Source organism: Berghia stephanieae, chromosome 2 (assembly GCF_034508935.2).
Source record: "Berghia stephanieae isolate SIO BIC M18660-M18661 chromosome 2, UCSD_Bste_1.3, whole genome shotgun sequence".
Classification (NCBI taxonomy): Eukaryota; Metazoa; Mollusca; class Gastropoda; order Nudibranchia; family Aeolidiidae; genus Berghia; species Berghia stephanieae.
In genome coordinates this window covers 129,064,613-129,089,612 of record NC_088361.1, presented here as the reverse complement: position 1 = coordinate 129,089,612, position 25,000 = coordinate 129,064,613, and the positions used below count along the sequence as shown (strand labels likewise).

The following is a 25,000-nucleotide window of genomic DNA, read 5'->3' as shown; positions in this document are numbered from 1 at the left end:
CTCCACGAGAGAAATGATAAAAAGAGTAAATCCCGAGTCGTATCGTTTTTATCACTGCTCTCTTGGTATAAACGGAAAGAAAATTATAATCTTAATATGCTGCCTGAATAAGAGTAGAACCAAGCCTCATATTTAAAGGGGCAACAAACAATCTGAAATCATAGCGGTGATGATATCAATGTTCATTACGGTGGTGGAATTCACGTTTGCGACAATTATCGTCTTTTATTTTCTCTTTTTTTTCTTCTCATGTTACAAAAAATGCTTGTATAAGTTTCTGATTTTACTCGTCGTTTTGGAAACATCGAGTCTATTCCTGTTTAAAATATAGACGATGTTTGAAATGCGGACAATAATTCATGGAATTGAATATGAACCTGTTAACTGGTGAAGATTCAACACTGCGACGATCAGAGTGCCCGGAATTGCTCTTGGATATCGGCCCACGAGAGTGGATGGGTGGACTCCTTTCTTTATTCTCATTTCTCATTATTATATTTATGGATTGTGTTGGTGGTGGTGGTTCTTGCTGTCCACAAAAATGCGTAGAGGAAGGCTGTGTTCATAACGTGGTCAATTATCGCTTGTAAGATCGGTTAAGGTCAAACATCTTCTCATGTATGAATCACGACTTATGCGACACCCATACATCTGCTACCTCCATATTATGTTTGCCCCAAGTCAAGTTTAGCCGATTAATCTTAAATTAATCTTTAGTCAAGACATTTAACTTAAAGCCAACTTTATTAATGGGATGGCATAGGTTCTATTTTTGCACCTGCGTTTATTTTTAGTCTTAAAGGACCGTTCAACTGTCCCCTTCCCCCCCCCCCTCCTCTTTCTCCTCCCCCCCCCCCCCCCTCTCTCTCTCTCTCTCTCTCTCTCTCTCTCTCTTCTTTCTCTCATCCTCTCCTCTCTCCCACCTCTCTTCCTCTCATTCCCCCCCCCTCTCTCTCTCTACCTCTCTCACTCTCTCTCTACCTCTTCTCTCTTCTCTCTAACACCCATCTCTCTTCTCTCTCTCTCTCTCTCTCTCTCTCTCTCTCTCTCTCTCTCTCTCTCTCTCTCTCTAACACCCAATCACACGTACGCATCCCACAATATCACGCACATTTGATATTATTATTTCCTTTTAAAAATAAAAAAAAGAACATGTTTTAATAAATTTTAAGTAGTAAAATAATATACCGGATTTAATTTTGTAGCTTTAGTTTATTTCATAGTACAAATGCATGTTTTGCAATTCAGCCCATCCTTTATTATAAATGACACGATCTTATTCTGGCATGTGGTCAGCTGTAATTTTGAAGGACGGGAAATTCCAACGAAACGAGCTCGGGCAATTTTGTCGGGTTACATGAACCATTATTTTGCCTTATAAAGTTTGGGATTAACGGCCTCGACTGTGTCTTTCAAGATCTCCAAAACTTCAAGAATTTTTCTGAAAATACCCACATTTCTGTATCACGTGCTGTATAGAGGATGCCAACAGTGATTTAAATTTATATATTAAAAAAAAAATTATTTATAAATTGTTTAATGAAAACTAAAAAATTAGAATTCATAATTATAATATCACGACGACTGCATTATGACATGGAATTTATCAACTACTACTGTTGATTTTTATAACTAAAAATATAAGGCATTAATAAAATGATTTGAATTCTTACTTCAACAATCGAACGACTGGCATGGTCCACGTCGCTTCGTTCCGATTTACGCGTCTTTTGCTTCTTGATATAGGGTTGTTTAGATATATATTTTATAAAGTCGGGGAGGGGGGGGGGGGGGGGGGGGGTAAGGGGGAGGTTGTAAGAAAATGATGACTCTTCTTCTTTGTTCACTTTTCAATTCATGTCCTGATCCCTAATTCGTTGTCTTGATGGATCGGTAAAGTGTGGTCGGGATCGGGAGCTTGTGAAACTACTTGGTTTATATTTGGTGACCATATTTTTTGTACTCTTGAAAAACCCATATTATTTTAAAATTTGGCCAGAAAACGCGTCCTTCAAATATCGATCGATTTAAATGACCATCATCTTGGCCAAACCTCTCTAATCTGGGACTGGGTTTTTTTTCCCCCAGAGTACGGCAATACCTAATGGCATCCTTGTCTCATTTGATCAACACCCTGATGACCGTGTTTAGATTGGCGCATGCTTGTGTTTTCAATACTTAATCGGTACAGTTGTCTCCTTAAACTTTTATGCCCTGTCATTAGCCTGTATATTGTTGGATCTTCTCTCAAGTACATCATGCATATTATTGTCTGTATCCTCGCGAAGTATGGCTGACATATTCCCTTGTAAACTTGTTTTCGTTCAACGAAATCGTGACATGCTAAAAACTCGAAGGGCATTAGCGTCTCAAACCCATGCTGCATTTTTGTATCTAAATGACAGTAAAGTTTGGAGTCCGGTTGCTTGTATACCGCGCTCTTTGAAGGTGAAAGGTCTTTTGGGCGAGATAACAAGACATAATGATAGTTGTGATTTTAACAAATAATATTGTGTACCAGCCAAAGGTTTAAAGGTTACTTGGCGGTTCATAGGAGCCATCCTGCAAGGAAAAGGAAATGTCAATAGTGTTATTAGATCCATGAAGGTTTCAAACTCGTAAGGTCGCGGTTGTTGCATGACAGACTGGAAGCTGTAGTTACATTTTACTGGCGACAATGCTGCAGCGTTGTGATCCCAGGATTAGAAAGGTGTGAAATTACATAGCTCGTGGGCCATTTTGTTCTTGACCTAGATTCCTCTAGTGTTTTGACGGCGTGTTTACATTATAATATTATACCTGAGTTAGATTGTATGTACACTGTTGACAATAAATATCGAAATAAAGTTCTCAATATTGATCATAATATAAATTCGGGATCAATTAAATTAGAGAAGTGCAGTCTGAAGATGTTTCGGTTGTTTTAACCAATTAACTGCCGTACTCCCCGGAAAGACAAGTATTTAAATATTTGGCCAGAAAACTCGTCCTTCGAATATCGATCGATTTAAACGACCTTCGGGCGGTCCCAGTTTGCAAGTTTTTGACAAGATCAGGGACATTTAAATCGATCGATATCTGAAAGACAAGTTTTCTGACCGAATTTTTAAATATTATGCGATGTGTATTTCCAGTGTAGGACAGTTCAGTTAACGAGTTAATACCTGTCAATAGAGATGAATAGAATCGTGAACAATGCGCTATAATTATTGTCGTTTTGTAACTACACAAGAAGTTGGGAAATGTCTCATTTGGCAAAACAAAGCAGCTATATTGTTTTACTCGTCATGTCTCTCGCTGGGTGTTTGGTCGTTCTCGTCGTGTAAGAAAACCTGTCTTGTAACGTCATATGATACAATCTGTGGGGCCGAGTCCTCCACCATAGCACAAGATTGCCGTCCGTGTTACGTGACAAGTTGCTTATCAGAAGTCAGCTGCAAAGAGTCAGCAATCCACATGTAAAGGGAAAATAGTGTTCGATTCATCTTTTCCCCCACTCGGTCACCCCCTCTCCCCCCTCTTAATTTTTTTCTAACTATTTTGTTTCTACAACTTTGAATAGGGGGTGGGGGGGGGGGGGGGTGGGTGATGTCAATTTCCACTCTACGGGAACAATTGCAGTGGGAAATTCTATTTTATGTCTGAGAAGCTTTTAAGTCATACAACGCTCGCTAATATATCGGTGTCATCTTCAGCACTGTCAAATTATTTTGGTTGGAGAGAAGAATTCTAGTTCATTGCTGACTCACTTGACAACGATGGCGAATTCGCCAGGTTGTTTTAAAATTAGCAGATAACGTTGGGTTGCTTCGAAACACTAAAGGAAGCAAAGCGTGTCCCAATTGCGTTGTTCAAACCATGTCTTCATCTTCTACTATAGCTCCCAATAAAATGAATTGCTTTTCATGTCCCCCATGCCGCGATGCTGTACTTTCTAAAGCAACAGTTAATTGACCATCAATTGTTAACTTGCCACTGAGGTTTTGTCAACAAAGTACGACAGCACGAACACGTTAGCACACAATGTAAATGAAAAGGACATTTTATATTAGCTATTGTGGAGGAAAGAGGAAACTATAAGGCTGTATAGATTTGGGACAGGACAATGTGACAGCAGTGATAGGAAGTGACGGAGGACACGGTTTGTCAATATGGTGGGCGTGGCAAATCCATTTTTGTGTTGAGGAAAATATAACAGGGTTTCGATTGGGCACATGAAAGTGTAACCAATTTTAACCTGGTAACTTCTGTACTCTGGAAATACACGTATTGGACATTTTGACCAGCAAACTCGTCCTTCAAATATCGATCGATTTAAATGAGTCTCATCTTGGCAAAAGCTCTCTTCGCGAGGCCTCAGGCTTGAGAGCTTTTGCCAAGATGAAGGTCATTTAGCGAAGTCCCAGGTTTGAAGAGTTTTTGCCAAGATGAGTGTCAAATTAATGGATCGATATTTGAAGGTCAGGTTTTCTGGCCAATTTTTAAATTACGAGTTGTTTTTAAAAATGTTTTTTGGTGTTTGTGTGTGTGTGTGTGTGTGTGTGTGTGTGTGTGTGTGTGTGTTTGTTGTTGTTTTTTTGTTGTTTTTTTTTTTTGTTTTTTTTTTTTATTTGGGGGGGGGGGGCAGTTAACTGGTTAACTATAGGCTGAATAGAGTGATGTTTTGTTTAAAATTAAGAAAGACTGCAGGCGGGATGTTAACAACAAATGTTGAATTCGATTTAGGGATTTATTTTTTTTTGATTTTACGTTTACGACATTTACGTCACTTTAGCTGCACGAAACATTGGACGTCGAGTCACTCGATGGCAATAAGGAGGGGAAAAGAAAAGGAAGAAGAAGAAGAAAGAGGATGATGATGTGGGTGATGACGATGATGATGATGACGATATATATATATCAACGAAAGAGAGAGAGAGAGAGAGGAGAGAGAGAGAGAGAAGAGAGAGATAGAGAAGAGAAGAGAGAGAGAAGAGAGAGAGAGAGAGAGAGCACCATATATGATTTATACATCTTTCTTCCCAAGGTGTCTTTCATGCTCTAATTGTTTTATCATCGGAAAGAAAGAGAGGAAAATGGATATAATCTGCCGTATTCTGACAAAACACGACATATTTAAATATCTTTTCGTCCAGGAAACTTGCACTTCGTATCATATCGATGGATTAAATTTACCCACATGTGTCAAAGACTCCAATCTCGATGGGTCATTTTAATCGGTCGATCATTTGAAGTTATAGGTCTATGACCAAAACACGAACTCGATCATTTGAAGTTATTGCTTCATGGCCCGAACACGAAATCGGACATTTGAAGTTGTTGTCTTATGGCCAAAAAGACTAACTCAATCATTAATTTGAATTTATCGGTGCACTGCCAAAACACGAAATCTATCATTTTTTGAAGTTATTCTTTGGCGGTCAAAAAATAAAACCTGCCATTTGAAGTCATTATTTAATTGCCATAACACGAAATCGATCATCTGAAGTTATAGTTTTATGCCCAAAACACAAAATCGTTTATTTGACGAAAAAAGTGTTTTGTCAGAGTCCGGCATAATTTAAATGTGTGCCAATAGGATTCAATAGTCGTACCGTCACTTCCTTCCTAATGACGTATGGTAACTTAGTAACACTGGCTCTAAACTATCGGAACAATGACGGACGCCGTATGAAATATTTCTCCGGCGAGCTTAAAAGCGTATCCAGAGGAAAAAAAACCCCATCAGTTTGATCATGTTTTGACTTTTACACATTCTGATCACAAGGCATATGAAAAGGGAATGAAAAGTTCTCGCCAGCATGAAGAATAAAAAGTAAAGATTTTCTTTGTTTAGAACCAAGATGGCCGCCGTTGCCGGGCGCGTGACATCAGACTACTGAATCCAATTGCCGCAGTATTATAATATTATAATAATAATCGTGATGAAATCATATGGAAGGCCTCTTTATACACATTCCCTAATTTTGCTGTGTGATTCAAGTAAATATACAATTTATTCATCTGAGAAACCCTTTTTTGTTTGCCCTTTGTGACTTTATGACACGAATATTGTCAACTCGTAGGCCTCAATGACATTCACGACTGTCGGTCTAAGAGTAGACATCAAACAGCTTATCTATCCCGATAACAAATTTTACTGAAAGGTCCTGCATACTTACGTCAGCTGTGTAGCTTGGAAGCGACAGTTTAGTAGGTAAATTTGGTTTACTGGCGCACCTATATTATGAAGACAGATAAAGTAAAAAGTTGCAACTGGTGCATTGCTGATTCGTTTATACTTTGTGAATCATTGTTTTTTTTTTTTAGTGCAATTCCATTGTGAGGATAAGAAGGAGAATAAATAGTAATTCGTTTTCATTGGGTATGGTTGGGTGAAACAGGATATTTATGCTGTGCAGATATTTGTATGGTAATTGGATTCGATTTCGTTTTCTCGGGTTTCATTCCCATAATATTATGTTGCAATGCAAATGTAATTCGGAGCAGGAGAAAATATAGAAAAAACAAAAAACAAAAACAAAAACAAAACAAAAACAAAACAAAACAAAATCAAAAACCAAAGTTAAATCAACGTCATATTTATTTATTTATATATTTATTGTTTATTTAATTTTTGGGTGATATAGAACATATTGAGTCAACATTCTGAATCCTTCTTTCTTTCGAAAATGTTGAAAGCGGTGCAAAACTACGTCCCCCCTCTACTCCTCTGGATACATGCTGGATATATGCCTCATTGTTTGATTAACCTAAGACAATGTATTGTACCGCTGGATGGTAGTTAATAGGTTTAGTTTTGCGTTATTATTATTATTATTATTATTATTATTATTATTATCATCATCATCATCATCATCATCATCATCATCATCATCATCATCATCTCATCTCATCATTCATTATTCATCATCATCTCTCATCATCATCATCTTTATTATATTATTATTATTATTATTATTTTATTATTATTTTATTATTATATTAATTATTGTTGTTGTTGTTATTATCAAAGATATGAACAATTGTGTATGAAACGGTGCCAGACTGGGTATCGAACCTCAGACCTTCTGATTACCGGTCAGACATGGCACCATTACACCACAGAAGATCTGGGGTTCGATCCCTAGTTGAAACAGACTGATGTTTTAAGAAGTTTTTTTTTCTTGTATTTTTCTTTATTGCTTGCCATTCATATTAAATGTTTTGAAACTTTATTTTATGAAATTTTGGCAAGAAAATGTTCTTATGGTTGCTCTCAATTCAGATAGAAAGGTGTGTGTGTGTGAGAGAGAGAGAGAGTGTGTGTATGTGTTTGTGTGTGTGTGTGTGTGTGTGTGTGTTCTGATATCTACTGTGAAGGTTGTAGACTTGTCCCAGACAAAACATAAGGTGAGCAGATGAGCTGTCTATGTGAGAAATACGGTGGCCTTCGTTGTTATTATTATTACATAAAAAGTTGTACAACAGCGTTTGCCTAGATTTTTTTAGAAGAGAGGTGGATGAAAAATTGTTTAAGGAATATACTATCTCATTAACGATTTAACACCATGTTCGTTTGAGTTATGTGATGTGATAATGAATTTATTTGTTTGTTCATTCATGAGAATCAATGCAAACCTGTGGTTATATAAAGGTAAAAGCGCTCTCCGGATCAACCTCCTTACTTAGAACTCGGGAGATCCGCCAAGTGTTTTACTTATAACTAAACAAGCTCAAAATCCCTTCATAATAGTTATTAAGTGTGCCGTGCCGCCAGTTCTTGTCTTTTAACCAGTCAACTACCATGCTCTGGAAAAACTCGTATTTAAACATTTGGCCAGAAAACGGGTCCTTCAAATATCGATCGATTTAAATTACCCTCATCTTGGAAAAAGAACAAAACAAAACAAATTAATAAATAAATTAAAAAAAAACAAAACAAAAAAAAACCTCTCAAACCTGAGACTTTGCGAAGTCTTTGCAATGTTTTTACCAGGATTATGTCGTAGCAGCAGTGTACTCGATTTTGGATTGCAATGAAAATTTAAATAAATAAGCTCAAATATTTGATTAAACGTTCCAAAACAAATAAGAGTTTTCTACTTCAGGCCTCCGCCAATGTAAAGTGATAATATAATAATGCCTGATGCTGGCCCAAAGTCGAACCGCTGTTTGTTAGAAGAAGTTGCTTTGTTTATTAAAAGTATTAGACACGTGCTCTTTCTCTCTCTCTCTCTCTCTCTCTCTCTCTCTCTCTCTCTCTCTCTCTCTCTCTCTCTCTCTCATTTTACTGTAGTCTGAACATATTTTTCTATTCTTATGCACTTTTATGTTTGTACAGTTTCTACTCAATCCATCTGTTACTTTCTTAATCGGGTTACAGTGTGTCGTGTTGCAAGCTGTGATTGCCATTGCCTTGTTATTTTTTAAAAATTACTTATTAGTATTTACTTTTTGATGACGATTGCCTGAGAAAGAATATGGATCTTTATTGGAGTAAGGCTAGTTTTTTGGGGTTTTTTTTTATAGACAGCACATTGCAATTTACACATTATGCAGTCGGTGATAATATGTTTATAATATGCGCGCTCGCGACCGTGTGTGTGTGTGTGTGTGTGTGTGTGTGTGTGTATTATGTATGTTTGTATGTATGTATGTATGTATGATGTATGTATGTATGTAGGTTTGTCTGTCTATGTGTGTGTGTGTGTGTGTGTGTTTTGTGTATTTATGTCAGTTCAATTGACTTTATTCCTTTCCATGATCAATTCGAGCAATAAACCAACCTAATTACTAATCTACCTACCACCTCACCCACCTTCCCGTATGATAAATATTCCGTCCTTCTACTCGCATTACTCTTACACAACCACTTACCAATCAATTCAATCAGTCAACTTTACATTCTGGAGTACTCGTTGATACAAGTTATGTCAAGTTGAACTTTGAAATATTACAACTTCCATCTTGTTATTTTCAACATGACGATTCATTGCTTGTGGATTGGATGATTATTTTTTGATCTTTCAATCTCTCTTGTTTTTAAAGTCAGATGTATTTGACAATTTGGGTCGATAAAGGATGAATTAATTGATAGTACTTGTCCACTTGATTACGATTACACTTCTAAACTGTTTCTCTCTTGTGACGAAGCTAAAGCGGAATCAACCCTACCCTCTTTCTCTTCAATCCGCCCACTATGATGACGTCACTACGAGGGAAGATAGATTGTGGATGATATCAACATCGATAACGACTTTGATAAGTCCGAGTCTCAGAGAAAGCAACCTTATAGTCGCACGCGTGTTTGTACAACCATTAATAGTGTTGTCAAAACCGTAATTGACAACGTCTACATTTCTCTACATAAAATGTAAAGAGGAGTTGAAGCAGAAGTTCTTATTGGGAGTGTTGCATATCCTGGCATTGAAATACGTATTATTATAGTGAGTCACGGTTAGCCTTAAAATTGAGTTTATATAGGTCTTTCGTTTAATTTTCTTGCCAGCGGCTTAAAGAGTTTTGCCATGTCATTCGAATATTTCTTTTCTTTAAATAAAAAAAATGGAGAATATATAAAGGGAAAAACGACAGATGGGTCCGCTTGAATTTAAGTGAGCCGAACGTTATCTGACTGGTGAATTTTTATTTATTGTTATTGTTTTATTATCATTATTTTATTTTTTTTAAATTTATTTATTTATTGTATTATTATTATTATTATTATTATTATTATTATTATTATTATTATTATTATTATTATTATTATTATTATTATTATTATTATTATTATTATTATTATTAAAATTTGACTTCTTTAGTTTGGTTTTGTTTAAGTTTGTTTATTGTTTGTTTGTTTTTTATAGTTTTTTTTTGTTTGTTTGGTTTGTGTTTTTGTTTGTGTTTGCGGGTTTGTTATATTTATTTATTTATTTAATTTGGTTTATTTGTTCTTTAGTTTTTAAACTTTGACTTCAGGTATTATTGATCTATTAGGATGACCCCCGCATAGACAAAAAGTCTCAAACTTGACACTTCAAAGAAGTGTAGTGTATATTTGACAAGTTGGTGTCATTTTTATTGGTCGATATTTGAAATTAAAGTTATCTGGTCAAAGGGCCAAAATAATAAATTGGGTTCTCTCATTGCACGACAGGATAAACTTTATCATTCTCGCAAGGCCTTTTGCTCCTTGAAACGTTCTCATTTTGAACATTATTATAAAATCATGGCTGTTACATTGGCACAAGGAGGAGGCGTGTATGTTTAATTACGTCTATTTACTATATTATATTATATTACATTAGTGCGATGTCAGCGAGTTGATCTATTATCCAATTATTCTCCGACCACCACAGCGAGGGAATTTCGAATTCGTGACTTGAAGTCCCTTGAAATATTCATCATAAAATGTGACACTTTCCTTCAATACAAACATTGTTGTAGGTCTTCACTTTTGTTCAAATGAAATCTGATTCTGTGTTTTTTTGTTTTGTTTGTTAGTTGTTTTTTGTTTTTTTTTTTTACATTTTGTAAAGCCAAATAATACTCAAATTCATAAATATCCCAACTTGTTGTACCCGTCCTTCCGCAGACTGGTTTGAGAATACGATACAGATGAAAATAATTTCTATATTGTCATATGATCTACAAGTTAGTAATGAGCCCATCTTTAGATGAATCATAGAATCATACTTTGCCCTGGTTTATAGCGCGTTCACTAAATAGATAAAATCATCTCAAATATATTCAAAAATCTGACTTTTCTCCTTTTTTTTCCGCCTTGAAAATCGAATTTTATTGAAAGAAATTGTCGATTTTATTTTATTTAAAGAAACTGTGGAATATGTTCGTTGTCTCTGACAGGTCGGCTTTCTACTTTTCTTTCTTACACTTCCTTGATTCATCTTTGAATGGCAGTCCTTGCTCCAATATTTTCTGTCTTTACTTGGATGTTTGGATCAGGTGTGGAATGTCTCACTATCATTTTCCGAGATTGTCTAGCAGAATATTGCATGGTGTAACCAACGCTCTCTTTGGGAGCAGTTATTTTAGCGAGAGCTTGGAGAGCTATGCCAAGAGGTATTCTCAATGCATGGCGTCTTTTCACACGAATGGAATGAATAGAACTTAATGAATAATGAAAGGGTGTGTGGACTTGGTCGAATATAAGAGAAGGGGACGGGCGTATGTATGTATAATATTATTATTTTCTCTGTATTCCAACGGATAGTGGTATAGTTTGTGCTGGGTATAGCTGGACTCACAGTCTTTATGTGACTTGACAAAATGTGTGGATTTATTTCTTGTTATATAGATATGATTCTTAGTGTTAATTGATGTGTTATGGATCTGTTATGGAGTCTTTTTTCTCTCTCGACATTTTATATAGGAGAATATAATCATGTACACCAGGAGAAGAAAAGTATTCGATGGTATTCGAAGACGCCTGAGATGATGGTTTATTATACCTGATGATGGGAGGAGGCGTAGCGGATATAATGTACATTATTCATATACATTGATTGTCAATGCCGTTGTTTACTTTATATAATTCTGTGGCATCAACAACAGAACTGATAGTATGGATAAGATGTTGTTCAGGAAAAATTCTGAACAAGGGAAAAAATCAGAGAGTTCTAAAGGGATATTTACGAGAAAAAATTCAGAATCCTCTGTCGGAAAATCGACGGACAAAAATCTATTTCGCAAAAACTCGGAACCAGCATCAAGGTCTTCTTCCTCCTCGTCGCTATGGCAACACGACAGCGTCAGCAATGGCGGTCTTATATTGGAGGACATGAATTTGTTTTATTTCAGACAATTGGCCACCAGTCTCAAGGTAACTGCATTTTTTTTTCTCCAAAAATCTTAGACAAGTCACAATTTACAATATCAATTATAAACACGGTGACTTGTTCCCCGTTCTACTTATTACTCTGCTTAACTTCGAAGTTGCCCAACTTTAGAAAAAGAAATAATAATGCATTTGATGTTCGGCTAGGCCAGTAAGATAGATCTAACGAAGATTGTTTTAATTAAGACCAACTATCCCTATAAAGGGTAAAAAGTGGTTACTCTTCGTTGAACGCTACTGATATTCAGAGTGTTTATTATTGACACATATCAATTTTGAATAACTCGAGAGATATGTAAGGTTTTATCAGACGGATTTTTGCTATATGTGCAGAATTTATTCAAGTTTTGATTCATATAAATATTAACACTATGCGCCCTTTGGTAGCTGAGCTATGACGTCATCAGTAGAAAAGGATATTTTTGACATAAATTGTAATACATTTTGGTTTTGTCCCACATGATTCTCGAAAGTTTTTTTTTTATTTATCATGTCAATCAAAGGATATTTTTCAAACCTGAAATGTATCAATGATTAAAAACAAATACACTGTAAATTACTGTTCATTTCAATATTGCCCTTTTCTATTCATATCGTCATAGCTCAGGTACCAAAGGGTGCACAGTTATAAACCTTATATTAATCATAACTTAAATAAATTCTGCACTTATAGCAAAAGACCGTTTGATGAAATCTTACATAGCTTTGGAGTTATTCAAACCTGAAATGTGTCAATAAAAAAAACACAAAAACATTGTACTCTGTCTCGCTCTGCCTTGAAGTTATAGCCCTATAAGACTATTTTTATTTTCTGCATCAAGTTTATCATCCCCTACCCTTTCGTTATTTTGCCAAAAGAGGGCGAAAAAGTTGGGATTGTTTCCAATATTAATACAAGGTTAATAACTAATATTGCCAAAGAGGAAGGACGATGAAGTTTTATCTGAACTAAATTGTATAGCAAAAAAAATGTTGAGTGTAGTGATTTCTAGTACCTTTCAACCCCTGTTTTCGTGTTTAACATAATAAGTGATTTCATTTTCTGCCTAGTGGGCCAAATTCAAGGTAACTGAAAGAAATTTTAATAACTTTTTTTTTAATTTATAAAGGACGAAAAAGCTCCAATTTTGAACACAATATTGAACCGGATATGCAGATTACGTAAAAGCATAAGCAAACCACGTGTTTTTAGGCATTAGGGATGGCACGAGCCGATTCACAGAAGGCCTTTTTTATTTGTGTGTGTGTGTGTGTGTGTGTGTCTGCAAAGCTATATTTAAAACAAAATTCCTTAGAAAGGATAAAACCGAATTTGTCAAAGATATGGCATTTAAAAAAATAATTAAAGGGAAATCTCAACTACCAGCAAACAAACCTGTTATTGACTGTCTTGACAAATTCCTGCAACAAGCTGTCTGTTGACTTTCCAGAAATGTAAAAGGTATACTCTAGAATCGCAGTGTCATTAAGAGCTAATCCAAAAATGTCAACACGAAGTCGCAGTCACGAACTCCAAATTAGCCGAACAACTGTCATGCGAATATTGAAACATGACTTACAATACAAACCTTACTATCCGGGACTTATAGTACCACTATGATTCAGTTATGAAGCCCATTTCTATGTAAGTGGTTCAATAAATTCTTGAAATTATGTTTCCTGGGGCCCAGATAAGCCAGGTTAATGTTGTCATTGAACGAAATCTTCGTGTGAGGAAAGCTACCAATTGGGTTGCTATGACCCTAAGGGTTTGATTGGTCTCTGAGTGGTTCATAGTGGTTTTATAACACTTGTGGCGAGCACCGATGTTATGCCGTGACAATGTTAAAGTAAATCAGTGGTTCTTGTAAGACGGAACAGAACCCCATACATATCATTCTTGCAAGACGGAGCGGAACCTCAAATGTTAAAGAAAGTGTTTGAAGGAGAATTTATTTTGGCACTCGGTTCGTCAGCAGAGGGACTCCGCACAAGAACCCCTCCTGATTTAAATCCTCTGGATTTTCTTCTAGGGAGAAACCTAAACAGGTCAGCTGATGTGTGACAGTTTTGAGGACGTGGATCGAACGAGCCATCAAACAAATCCTGCACAATGTCTGCAAAGATGTGATGGCTGATTTTCAAAATGTTTTCAGGTCTGTCAAGATGGACACGTAGAACATCTTTAAAGTTGTACCATGTCATCAACAATAAAAATGCCATCGTAAAATTTCACATGCTTAAATCTTTAATTGTTATCTTTATCCATCCGAAAATTCATTGATATATCTTCAACAGTTTTTGCACAAAAGCATTTTCTTTCAGTTACCGGTAATCCGGTGGCTCTCAAACAGTGATTCGTGGATCGGCAAATAATGTATTTTTGTAGCCTGACCCAAAGTTAAAAGTTAAAATGGAAGTTTAGGTGGTTCGCCGATAAAGCTTGTCTTCTTACACAGCTGTTGGAAATTTCAAATAATGTAAATCGATTGCTAATATTAAATGCTAATTTACATAGAATCAACAAAGTTATATTATTTCTAAAAAAATTTTTCCTAAATTATTTTAGATCGTAATCTCATCTTGTGGGAAGTTTGACCACAACATAATAAAAATACAAGTGTGTATTCAAAAGGCCAAAGTATGCTCTATAAGAACGGAGAAAACAGTATTATGACCAGATCATAAGAAAAGCCACGACCTTTATTCTGAAGCACAGCGATAACGTCAAGTCAGGAAATCATTCAATTCATAAAAAAAGGTGCGAAAGGTCACACAATAGCAATAAAACTGGATTTGTGTCACGGTCTAACCTCCCCTCCACACGGACTGATTTATGTGTGGTTAGACTGAACGGAAGTCAAAGAATACTGTAGTAATGAATTGTCTCTTGTGGTTGTCTGGGTTTCAAAAAGTATTTGAAAGGACACCCTTTCATATTTTATTGATATAAAAAAAATCAATCAAGGTTATCGGTGCCATGCTGGGGAGTTTAGTTTCTCTCTAATAATGTTTCCGACGCCCTGATTGTGGTAGCAATTAGAGATAATATTCACTTTGATATTCTTATTGTGTCTATGTTTTAAGACAAATACACTGTAGTCTATACGATTTCTCTCCAATTCTGAATGGGTTTATTCATGCAGGGTAAAACGTTCGCTTTCATTTCAAAATACTACTATGACAATAATCTAAAGCAAAAGAGAGCTGTATAATTTGAACTGATCTTAACCCGGTGTTTGATCAAAGCGAAGAAACTTGAGTGATTTTATTGACTTCACAGAATGTCAAACTTCCTTGAGAGATTAAAACCTGCAATTTCTGTACAGTGCCAATGTGCCAAATCGTTTTGGCTACGCTTAAAAGGACATATCGATAAAAAACAACAACATGTAAACAAACAACTAAACGAAAAGTTAAAATAAATTTTAAAAAAATCAAAACAAAACAAAACAAAACAACAAAATAATAAAAAACAAAAAACAAACCAAAAAAAAACAACAACTTTTCTCTCCCACAAAATCCATTATTTCGACAAGGATTCAATAAGTTTCACCTACTGTGTTCATTGAATATCAAGTCTGACCAATTTGCTGAAGAAAAAAACAACAAAAAGAGCTTCAATTAACAAGCCAAAAAAAAAAAAAAACGTAAATAAATGCTTAAGGCGGGGCCCGTGCATGTGACAATGTAACACCTTATTGACCCAAACGGTAAAGGGGGGATTGTCAAACAAACGACCCCTATTTTCTACCTGCTATGTATCATGTCAATAAACAACAAACCATGGCCGTGGTAAGATTTGCCTATAATATTCATATTTATGGCCAGTGGACTGCGAATAGATTTTGTTATATCTTACATACCTTACATACATTTGATATTGAGGGCGATATTGCGCAAGCAAAGTATAGGCGCTTTTTTGTTGTCGTAATTTTTATTTATTTATTTATTTGTTTATTTATTCTTTATTTTAATTTGTTAACGATAATAGATATCCGACATCATTTCGAATTGTCATTGCATTTATATTTAATTCTCTCTCCTTTTTTTTCATGAGTCCTGTTCAGTCCATTCAGTTGTCATTCTTATTTTATTATTGATGTAATTTTTTTACTACATTCATATGTCGATACATAAAGTTATCCCCCCCCCCCCCCCTCAAAAAAAAAACAACAAAAACAAACAAACAAAAAAAAAAAAAAAAAAAAAAAACAAACAAACAAAACAAAAACCCAACAAAACACCGACATTTAGTCGTCTTCTCAATGGACACTATAATAGGTCTGTCAAATGGATTGACGTAGATGATTTAGGTGACTTTTTTATCTTGACTAATGGTTGAGTTATGGGTCACTCAATATAGCATTCATATTTTGGCAAGGGGATACACATCACATCATCAATTGAAGGAAAATCTCGAATGTTTTAGGATGTTTTAGTTTTTGTCCACAATATTTTGTATGAGATGCATATAGGGCTTACTGTTCATTTTATCGCAGTCTATCATTTTTTCTCTCTCATAATTTTCAATATAATTTTTTAAAATTAAAAGCTGTGTTACGGGCCAAAACATACAATACCATGTTTTCGTCGTCTTCGTCATCCCCAGCACAACAACTACCACCACCAATATTATCATCGTCATCAATCATCATGTTCTATCAACATCATCATCAACGCCACCATCATCACCATCATAAATTCTCTTCGTTCCCCCTCGAATATAAGTATACCAAAAAATAAATAAAAAGTCCTCAATGGATCCAGGCATCCATGTTTTGGGCTAGCCAGATTATCTCCGACTTTTTTGTTGTGGTGGACTAATTAGTCCAGCCTGTGCCAAATCTCAAAAAATTTCTTTTCTTCAATTCTCCTTCGCATAGTCCCAAGTAGAGCCCTGTCTCCTCTCACCCCCACCTTTCCTTAAAGAGGCCCGTCTCCATGTTGAGAATGGCAATCAAATAATGAATTGGACACATTATATTGAATGAATGGGCTCGTTAATTAATTTTGAAGCAAACACTAGGTGTTTGGTATTCATATTGTATGGATCGCCGAACGGAAATCGCAGCTGTCTACACTACTAATTGTTAATTAATTAAATAGATCCGGTTGGTAAAGGTCGAAATACTTATTAAGTCTTTGTAATTGTTTGTATAATGATGTCGTGAAGCCGTATAGTCGATCACTCGTAGTAGATAATTTGGTCATGGGTTTCGTGGTAATTCGCCTATCGGATTTAAGTTATGAGGGACACGCTAGTATTGTTTTGTTATTGTTTCGTTTGTGTGGATGTGTGTGTGTGTGTGTGTGTGTGTGTGTGTGTATGTGTGTGTGTGTTGGCTGTGTCGATAATACAATCCCATTTGGAGTATGTACGTTTATTTCACATGGCTGTTATTTATTTATTTATTTATTTATTTATTTATTTATTTATTTATTTATTTATATTTATTTATTTTTTCATTTTTTATTGCTTATCTTTTTGGATTTGTTTATTCTTTTTTCTTTCAATTCATATTTTATCCATGATTGTACTTGTTCTGGGATTCACCTTACTTCAATTATCGTCAAGTTTGAGTCCACAAGTTATATCTCTGATTGAATTTGTTTGGTCAATATTAAGCATAGTTTGATATTTGGGCCGTAACTGTTACAACTAGCGTGGCTTGAGGCGATGTTCGTCTAACATGGACATTAAGGGAAACCCAAACAGATGGTCAGTGGCCTTGGTAATGTTGATGTTATGTGTTGAGATAGTAGTAGCAGTTATTTGTGGTATAATTTCCTTTCGAGGTGGTATGAAATTGTGGTCGTCAGTCAAGCTTTGATTTTAGCTTAACATGACAAGAAAGAAAATATTAAATAATGTTAAAATTATTGCATCACATACATTTTCATTTTAAGGAAAATTATGGTTAAAATACACGTTTTACGTATGGGTGAAATTCAAATTGTGCATTAAGTGTTGAAATTCTCAATTGGATGTAGCATGTTTGATGTCATAGACAGCATTGTTGTAAGAGAGTTAGCTTATAGCAAGTGGGTTTAATGAGTTCACAGTGCTTGTATATCAGTTAAACTTGGTCATTATATTGAGTAGTCTAGGACAGTTTTACGTTCCAAAGTTAAAGGATTGGTCATTATATTGAGTACTAGAAAATTACTTTCTTTGATCGGTGTTACTTGGTTATTGGGGATAATAGCATCAAATTATAGTTGGAATTTATTATTTGGGCGTACAGATTATTTGGGCGTACTGAACTAACGTTTACCAAAAGTAATATTATATCATAAAAGGCGGGGTTTAACACCAATATGTAGGAATTGACGTTTCAGGTTTGATTATGATTTGGTCTTACTCTTAGGGGTTGGATTATAGACTGACAGGGAACTGTCAAAACTGCAAGGGGGCGTGGAAACAATGGAACTGTGGGTAAAATTTTGATAGGGATAAAAGAGGATGTTTTGAGGAAAACGGGAGGATTCAACTTGACCATGAGCTGCACACTTTAAACCTTTTGTGCTCACCATCATTTATTTGCTTTTACGGACTTAGAAATATTCCACGAACATTGAAAATGGTTACTTAGGCAAAATTGACTTTACATGTGGACTGATTTTACGGATTTGGAATTTATGAAACTGATTGAATTATGACCATGCTATTTGATTTGGATTTGGAATTTATCATGATTTGGATTTTGAATTTATCACAAACAAATAAAACTGTAAGAAATGAAACTTGGAATCTGGACTTTTATTTGAATGTCTTGATATTGTGCATTCAATTATCATCACCGGCCCTTGAACTCTTTCGTCATTATTAACATCTACAACACAACGCAAAGGATAATACTACCATCTATCAAAAACACCACTATACGATCACAAGCCATTACATATGTGTGCAACTACGCAACATTATGTATCTAATTTGGTGTCGTGACTCAGGATTCTTATATATCTTTATTTGGAGCCCTGATACCATGATGTAAAGATGTTATCATTCCGAACCATGGATACACAAGAAATGTATATTGTTGCAGTGTTAACATCTATTGAAGTTTTTGTGAGACTCGAATTTTGAAGTGAAAAATTGTGAACAGATAGGAAAATATCTTTATTTGGAAAAGAAAATGAATATCAATTCTGAAGGTGAAGTAGTATAATTTTTTTTGTAATGAAATGTTGAAAAAAAAATTATTGAAATTATAGATGATTCCTAAAATTCTGATAAAATACGGTTTTAAAAAAAAATTAAACGAAATAATATTGAAATTAAGAACCATAGATGGAACAAGAAAATATATTAAAAAGTGAAAACAATATATTATAGAACGGCAAAAATAATAATAATAATAATAATAATAATAATAATAATAATAATAATAATAATAATAATAATAATAATAATATAATAATAATAATAATAATAATAATGCATTGATGCTACACGTATTTTATTTAATTAAAAAGAAGAGAGGGAGAGATGAAAATAAAAATTGCAGAATTTAAATGAATATTTTAGTGCGTTTTATTTTTCAAAATAAATGAAAATGCGTTTACTTACAATCAAGCGTTTCGGAATAGATCTTCGAATATTATTTGGTACCGTTAATGGCAATGCTTTGTTAATATCAGTAACAAAGATGTGTCGATTTTTATTTCAATTTTGTATGTTACTGTTGGAATTACATAGACAGTTGGTCCATTATTTAATGTTGTTACGTTTTTATTTTCTGTCAAAATGACTCAAGAAGATGATGGCAATAAAAACACGTACATTATAAGTTTTGATAATTGAAAAATGTCTTATGGTATTTATTGTTATATTACAACATCATTGGTTATATTTTTCTCCCGTCAATAGGGATGAATTGGTAGGTTGATATTGACTCTTTGAGATTCATGGGTTCATGGCAAAGAGCAAAGTTTTATATCTGTTTGTATTCTTGGTAATAAATGTGTGGTTAACGCAGCCAAGTAATCGACAACAGAGCTTATTTACTTGTGTAATGAGACATGGCGTTATAATAGATTACATAAGACATTTGGATTTTATCACTGGAAATTAAGTTGAAATGATTTATGCGGAATATGAGTCAATCGTTGTTTTGTTTAGTTTTGTTTTGAAACGCGTTTCGTCGTGATTTTTAAAAGGAGACATATTCTCATAATAACGGAATAACGGACTTTTGGTTTAAAGTCGGAGAACAAATAAAATGACGGAGTATTAATTATTATGAAAGACTATTGTCTTGTAATGGGAGTTAAAATGTTATTACGGAAGAATAACAAAATATTGAAAATGCATTATCATGTCATGTGAGCTGATAATATTTGTGACACAAGTGGTTAACTTGTTAAGAATCAGCGAATTATAAGTAACCCATACGGTAAAATGCTGTAAATGACGGGTAAATAAGCGCAGTGATGTAAGACGCGGTAATTAAAGTGCACACGATTTAAATTACGAGACGCAGGAATGAGGCGTTCGGGAATATTTTATTTTGCGTTTGATTAAAGCGCATTGTTTAACACTATGAAATGATACAGAAGGCGGATAATTTTTATAAATACGAGGCGCTTGGTTAAAGCGCACACATTTATCAATGCTATATTAAGAGGCGCGAGATTACATCGCAATGAGTTATATGAATATTATTATAAGCCGAGGGCAAAGGTGCGAGACATTGAATTTTTATTGAGCAGAGTGTATATTGTTTCTGCGAATATTTTGATTATCATCTTTTTCTCCTATCGATTTGCTGTTGTAATTGTAATCAATATTTACTGCGTGGTTTGAATTTAACATTTATATCATAAAATTTGTAACTGAGTTGAAGAAGAAGTTATGTTCAATTGTAAAATCTTAAGTGTGTAATCATTCAACAATAAATTGAAATGGTAGGAAGTGCTACGATAACACCAATAATAATGATAAAATAAACAAAATCATATTTCATTAAATTAGGGATTTTCTAAGGGGAATAATTCGAGTTAATCAAAGGCAGAAGTAGTGTTTGCACTTAAACATGATACAGTCATCACGAAAGAGGACACTTGCAACCATCAGTCATAACGGGAACGCTGATGACAACGACAGAGGCAACTCAAACACAGCCACAACAGAGGTCGGGAAATGTCCTAATTCCTTTGGTCTATCCACGAATACATTAAAATGGAGTAACAATCTCGACTACGCCATTGATACGTCCAGAATCAACACAATCTACAGACTACAAATACACAGCAACCTCAATTACATCGTACCTTTCAACTTATACAAACTTGACAGAATTCATAAAATAATATCTGTATCAACACAGATTTCTTCCATGAACCTTTTTATATTTACATTCTTTATTGAACAATTGGATTACTTGTATTTACTTCTACAACAACAATACCCAACGATGTACGATGTCAATAATTACATAAACGTTCAAGATACGATTGTTTTTACAAAAATGATGTCCAATTGTGAACAATACTACTTCCATCATATTCAGTGGTGAGCGTATTCAAATTTAAACTTATGTCAATATACAAGTGTGCAGCACCCATATCTACAACTTATAAACATTGAATATTATAATAACGCCTGTCTTAGTATCATTGTAAAAGATAAAGGCTATATATGTATATAAGACAATGCAGGAAAAAGTATCGCAAAACGCCACATGAGCGATTTCCTTGGATTCATTATCGTATGATATTCAACAACCTGCGTTCAAATAACGAAAATATTGTTGACCTTATTCGACCCTACTACATCCACTACTAGACTACGTTATTGTTACATCATCTACCTGGTGTTTGGACTCACGTCACCCACCGGTACTCTACAGATTACATCATCTACCTGGTGTGTACTCACATGCCACCTCATCAAAACTCGATCAACAAACACGAACAATTACAACACACGACCTCTGTCGACTACTACACACGAACTCTTTGTCAACACATGGCTGAGTTCACAACTTTCTTTTGACTTGCTGGATAAGTCAAACTTCATTTAAATTCAAGATCTCGCACACAGTTAATCTTGAATTTTTACAATTTCATCTACAATGAGATTCAACGTTTACACAAGACAACCACAAATATCTACGAGGAGAATCGACCCAGATGCCGGAGATGAATGGATTACAGCGACGTCACAAGACCAAGAAACAACCCAACAGGTTAAGCATACGTTTGCTACCTGTAGAGTCTTTTTTCGTCCCAAATTCAAAAGACTCGAACAAATACAACACACTAATTGCAAAAGTTGGTCACTTTAGTAACAGCCCACAATCACATACTGTGTTAGATTTTACTTATTAAGTTATTTACACTGTACTAAATATGAATAAGTCGGACAGACTAATGACTGATTATTTACTAAACACTAAATATGTGATGTGAACAAGTCGGACAGACTAATGTCTGATTATTTATTAAACACTAAATATTTGAATGTGAAGACATTATGGTGATAATTCGAAGACATTTACAGAGGAAAAAGTTTTTAATTAATTAACAATAATTAAATTGAATTTATGACACTTGGGCTATTCAGTGACCACAACACACACAACAATGCAACACGTAGACTAGATACAACCACCTCAACTCTTATAGTTGATATATTTTTTTCATTACATGAAAACTCATTCTTAATGGAGACAATGACTTAATTAACAATTACTGACAATTTTTACAGGATGACCATTCTCAAAACGAACGGATTACTGAGAAATGTGACCTCTGATGGATGACCACAAAGAACAATTTGATATCAATGAAGTTGTAAACTACACCCTGATGACTTAAAAAGCTTAAAAAAAATTGAAACATCAACAATGAACAATGAATGATAATAACTTCAACTTGAATTTTAAAATGATGATAATGCTATTATTATGATTTATTTTTAAATATTTTTTTTATTACTAATTGAAATGTAATCCTTCGTATATGGATCTAGATGTCTATAATACATTATTTGTACCACATATTATAAGTTGGAATTAACGTAATAATGTTGTTTAAATGGAAACATACAATATAAGGGAATATACAAGGTACTGGTTTTGATATGTCAGTAAATGAGTAGACATACATGGAAGCTGAGATTATCACCCATGTCGTGAAGAGTTAAATTTGAGATTGAATAAGACAACGGGAGTATATCACAAATGGAATTTGAACCATCTTTTTTCACGCAATACTATTTATGTGTGATGGGATATGACGAGAATTAAACACTTTTATTGCTATGAAGATGGAATTTAAGGTGAAAAGATATTTTTTCTTTGAACTTTTAATTACTTGATATCTTACTGTCAATGTTGTAATGCCTTAAAAAGTATAATCGATAAATATATAAATGTTTAATCAACTTTCGTGTTGGTAAATTTAAATTTTAATCACTTTTAAATGATAGATACCTTACTGTTGATGTTGTAATTTGAAAGAAAAAAAAATCTATAATCGATATATATATCTATTTAGATGTTGTAATCAAATTTGATGTTTGTGAATTTATCAATGTTGTAATACTATAAAACCTATAATTGATATATATGAATGTTGTAATCAACTTTGGTGTTTTTGAATTTAAAGTTTAAAGTTTTTAAATATTTAACTGGTATAAGTATTATCATTTTAACATTTATTTATTACATTTTAGTTGGACATTACATATATATTTAATCTCTCACTATAATTTTTTTGAATTGAAATTGTTTTAAAGTCAATTTAAATTCTAAGAAAGGGGCGTATGTAAGAGAGTTAGCTTATAGCAAGTGGGTTTAATGAGTTCACAGTGCTTGTATATCAGTTAAACTTGGTCATTATATTGAGTAGTCTAGGACAGTTTTACGTTCCAAAGTTAAAGGATTGGTCATTATATTGAGTACTAGAAAATTACTTTCTTTGATCGGTGTTACTTGGTTATTGGGGATAATAGCATCAAATTATAGTTGGAATTTATTATTTGGGCGTACAGATTATTTGGGCGTACTGAACTAACGTTTACCAAAAGTAATATTATATCATAAAAGGCGGGGTTTAACACCAATATGTAGGAATTGACGTTTCAGGTTTGATTATGATTTGGTCTTACTCTTAGGGGTTGGATTATAGACTGACAGGGAACTGTCAAAACTGCAAGGGGGCGTGGAAACAATGGAACTGTGGGTAACATTTTGATAGGGATAAAAGAGGATGTTTTGAGGAAAACGGGAGGATTCAACTTGACCATGAGCTGCACACTTTAAACCTTTTGTGCTCACCATCATTTATTTGCTTTTACGGACTTAGAAATATTCCACGAACATTGAAAATGGTTACTTAGGCAAAATTGACTTTACATGTGGACTGATTTTACGGATTTGGAATTTATGAAACTGATTGAATTATGACCATGCTATTTGATTTGGATTTGGAATTTATCATGATTTGGATTTTGAATTTATCACAAACAAATAAAACTGTAAGAAATGAAACTTGGAATCTGGACTTTTATTTGAATGTCTTGATATTGTGCATTCAATTATCATCACCGGCCCTTGAACTCTTTCGTCATTATTAACATCTACAACACAACGCAAAGGATAATACTACCATCTATCAAAAACACCACTATACGATCACAAGCCATTACATATGTGTGCAACTACGCAACATTGTTATTTGATGGCCATGTTTGAATGAAGCCATTTTGTAATAATATCTTGGACTTGTAGTTGTTCTAAAATTATTTTGGGAACTTAATTATTATAGTGGTCCCCTTCGTAATATCTGAGAAATCGAGAGTTGCCCCTTCCCTCCTCCCCCACCCCTCTCGTCTTTCATTTATGCATATCAACTTGCTGAAGCTACTTGGTCACGTGAGAAATAATTCATGAAATTCAATTTTGTGCCGTTTCATCTTCTTACATTTTTGATATGGATGTTCCCAAATTATTCTTATTTTTTCCCCCTTTTTCCAAAATCTTAAGCATAGTATTGATGTATTCAAATGAAATAACTAAGAATGTTTTCCAACCTCCAATGAACCCCCTGATGTTTTTGCCTCGAACTGTATCCGAGCAGTCATAGATAAAATCTGCACCTATTCACCGCGGAAGTCGATACATCATCCTTGCTAGGATTTTCACCAAATCGTGTAATGACGGATAATCA

The 25,000-nt window shown here is 34.3% G+C and overlaps 1 protein-coding gene across 16 annotated transcripts in view; it reads left to right on the top strand.

The window, feature by feature from the left end:
• The window catches only part of LOC144966611 (rhotekin-2-like), a 76,792-nt gene that overhangs the window by 33,638 nt on the left and 18,154 nt on the right, over nt 1–25,000 (top strand). For 7 of the 16 annotated variants that reach the window (XM_078903347.1, XM_078903335.1, XM_078903341.1 and 4 more), the window contains exon 2: nt 11,375–11,824. The exons of 1 other annotated variant lie outside the window; for it this stretch is intronic. In XM_078903347.1, the coding sequence (XP_078759473.1) occupies nt 11,567–11,824 (258 nt within the window). In that variant the 5' untranslated portion in view covers nt 11,375–11,566. Of the gene's footprint in view, nt 1–6,186; nt 6,365–9,299; nt 9,429–11,215; nt 11,825–25,000 lie in introns of those variants that run through there. 8 more of the 16 variants (XM_078903338.1, XM_078903336.1, XM_078903339.1 and 5 more) reach the window with 6 other exon arrangements.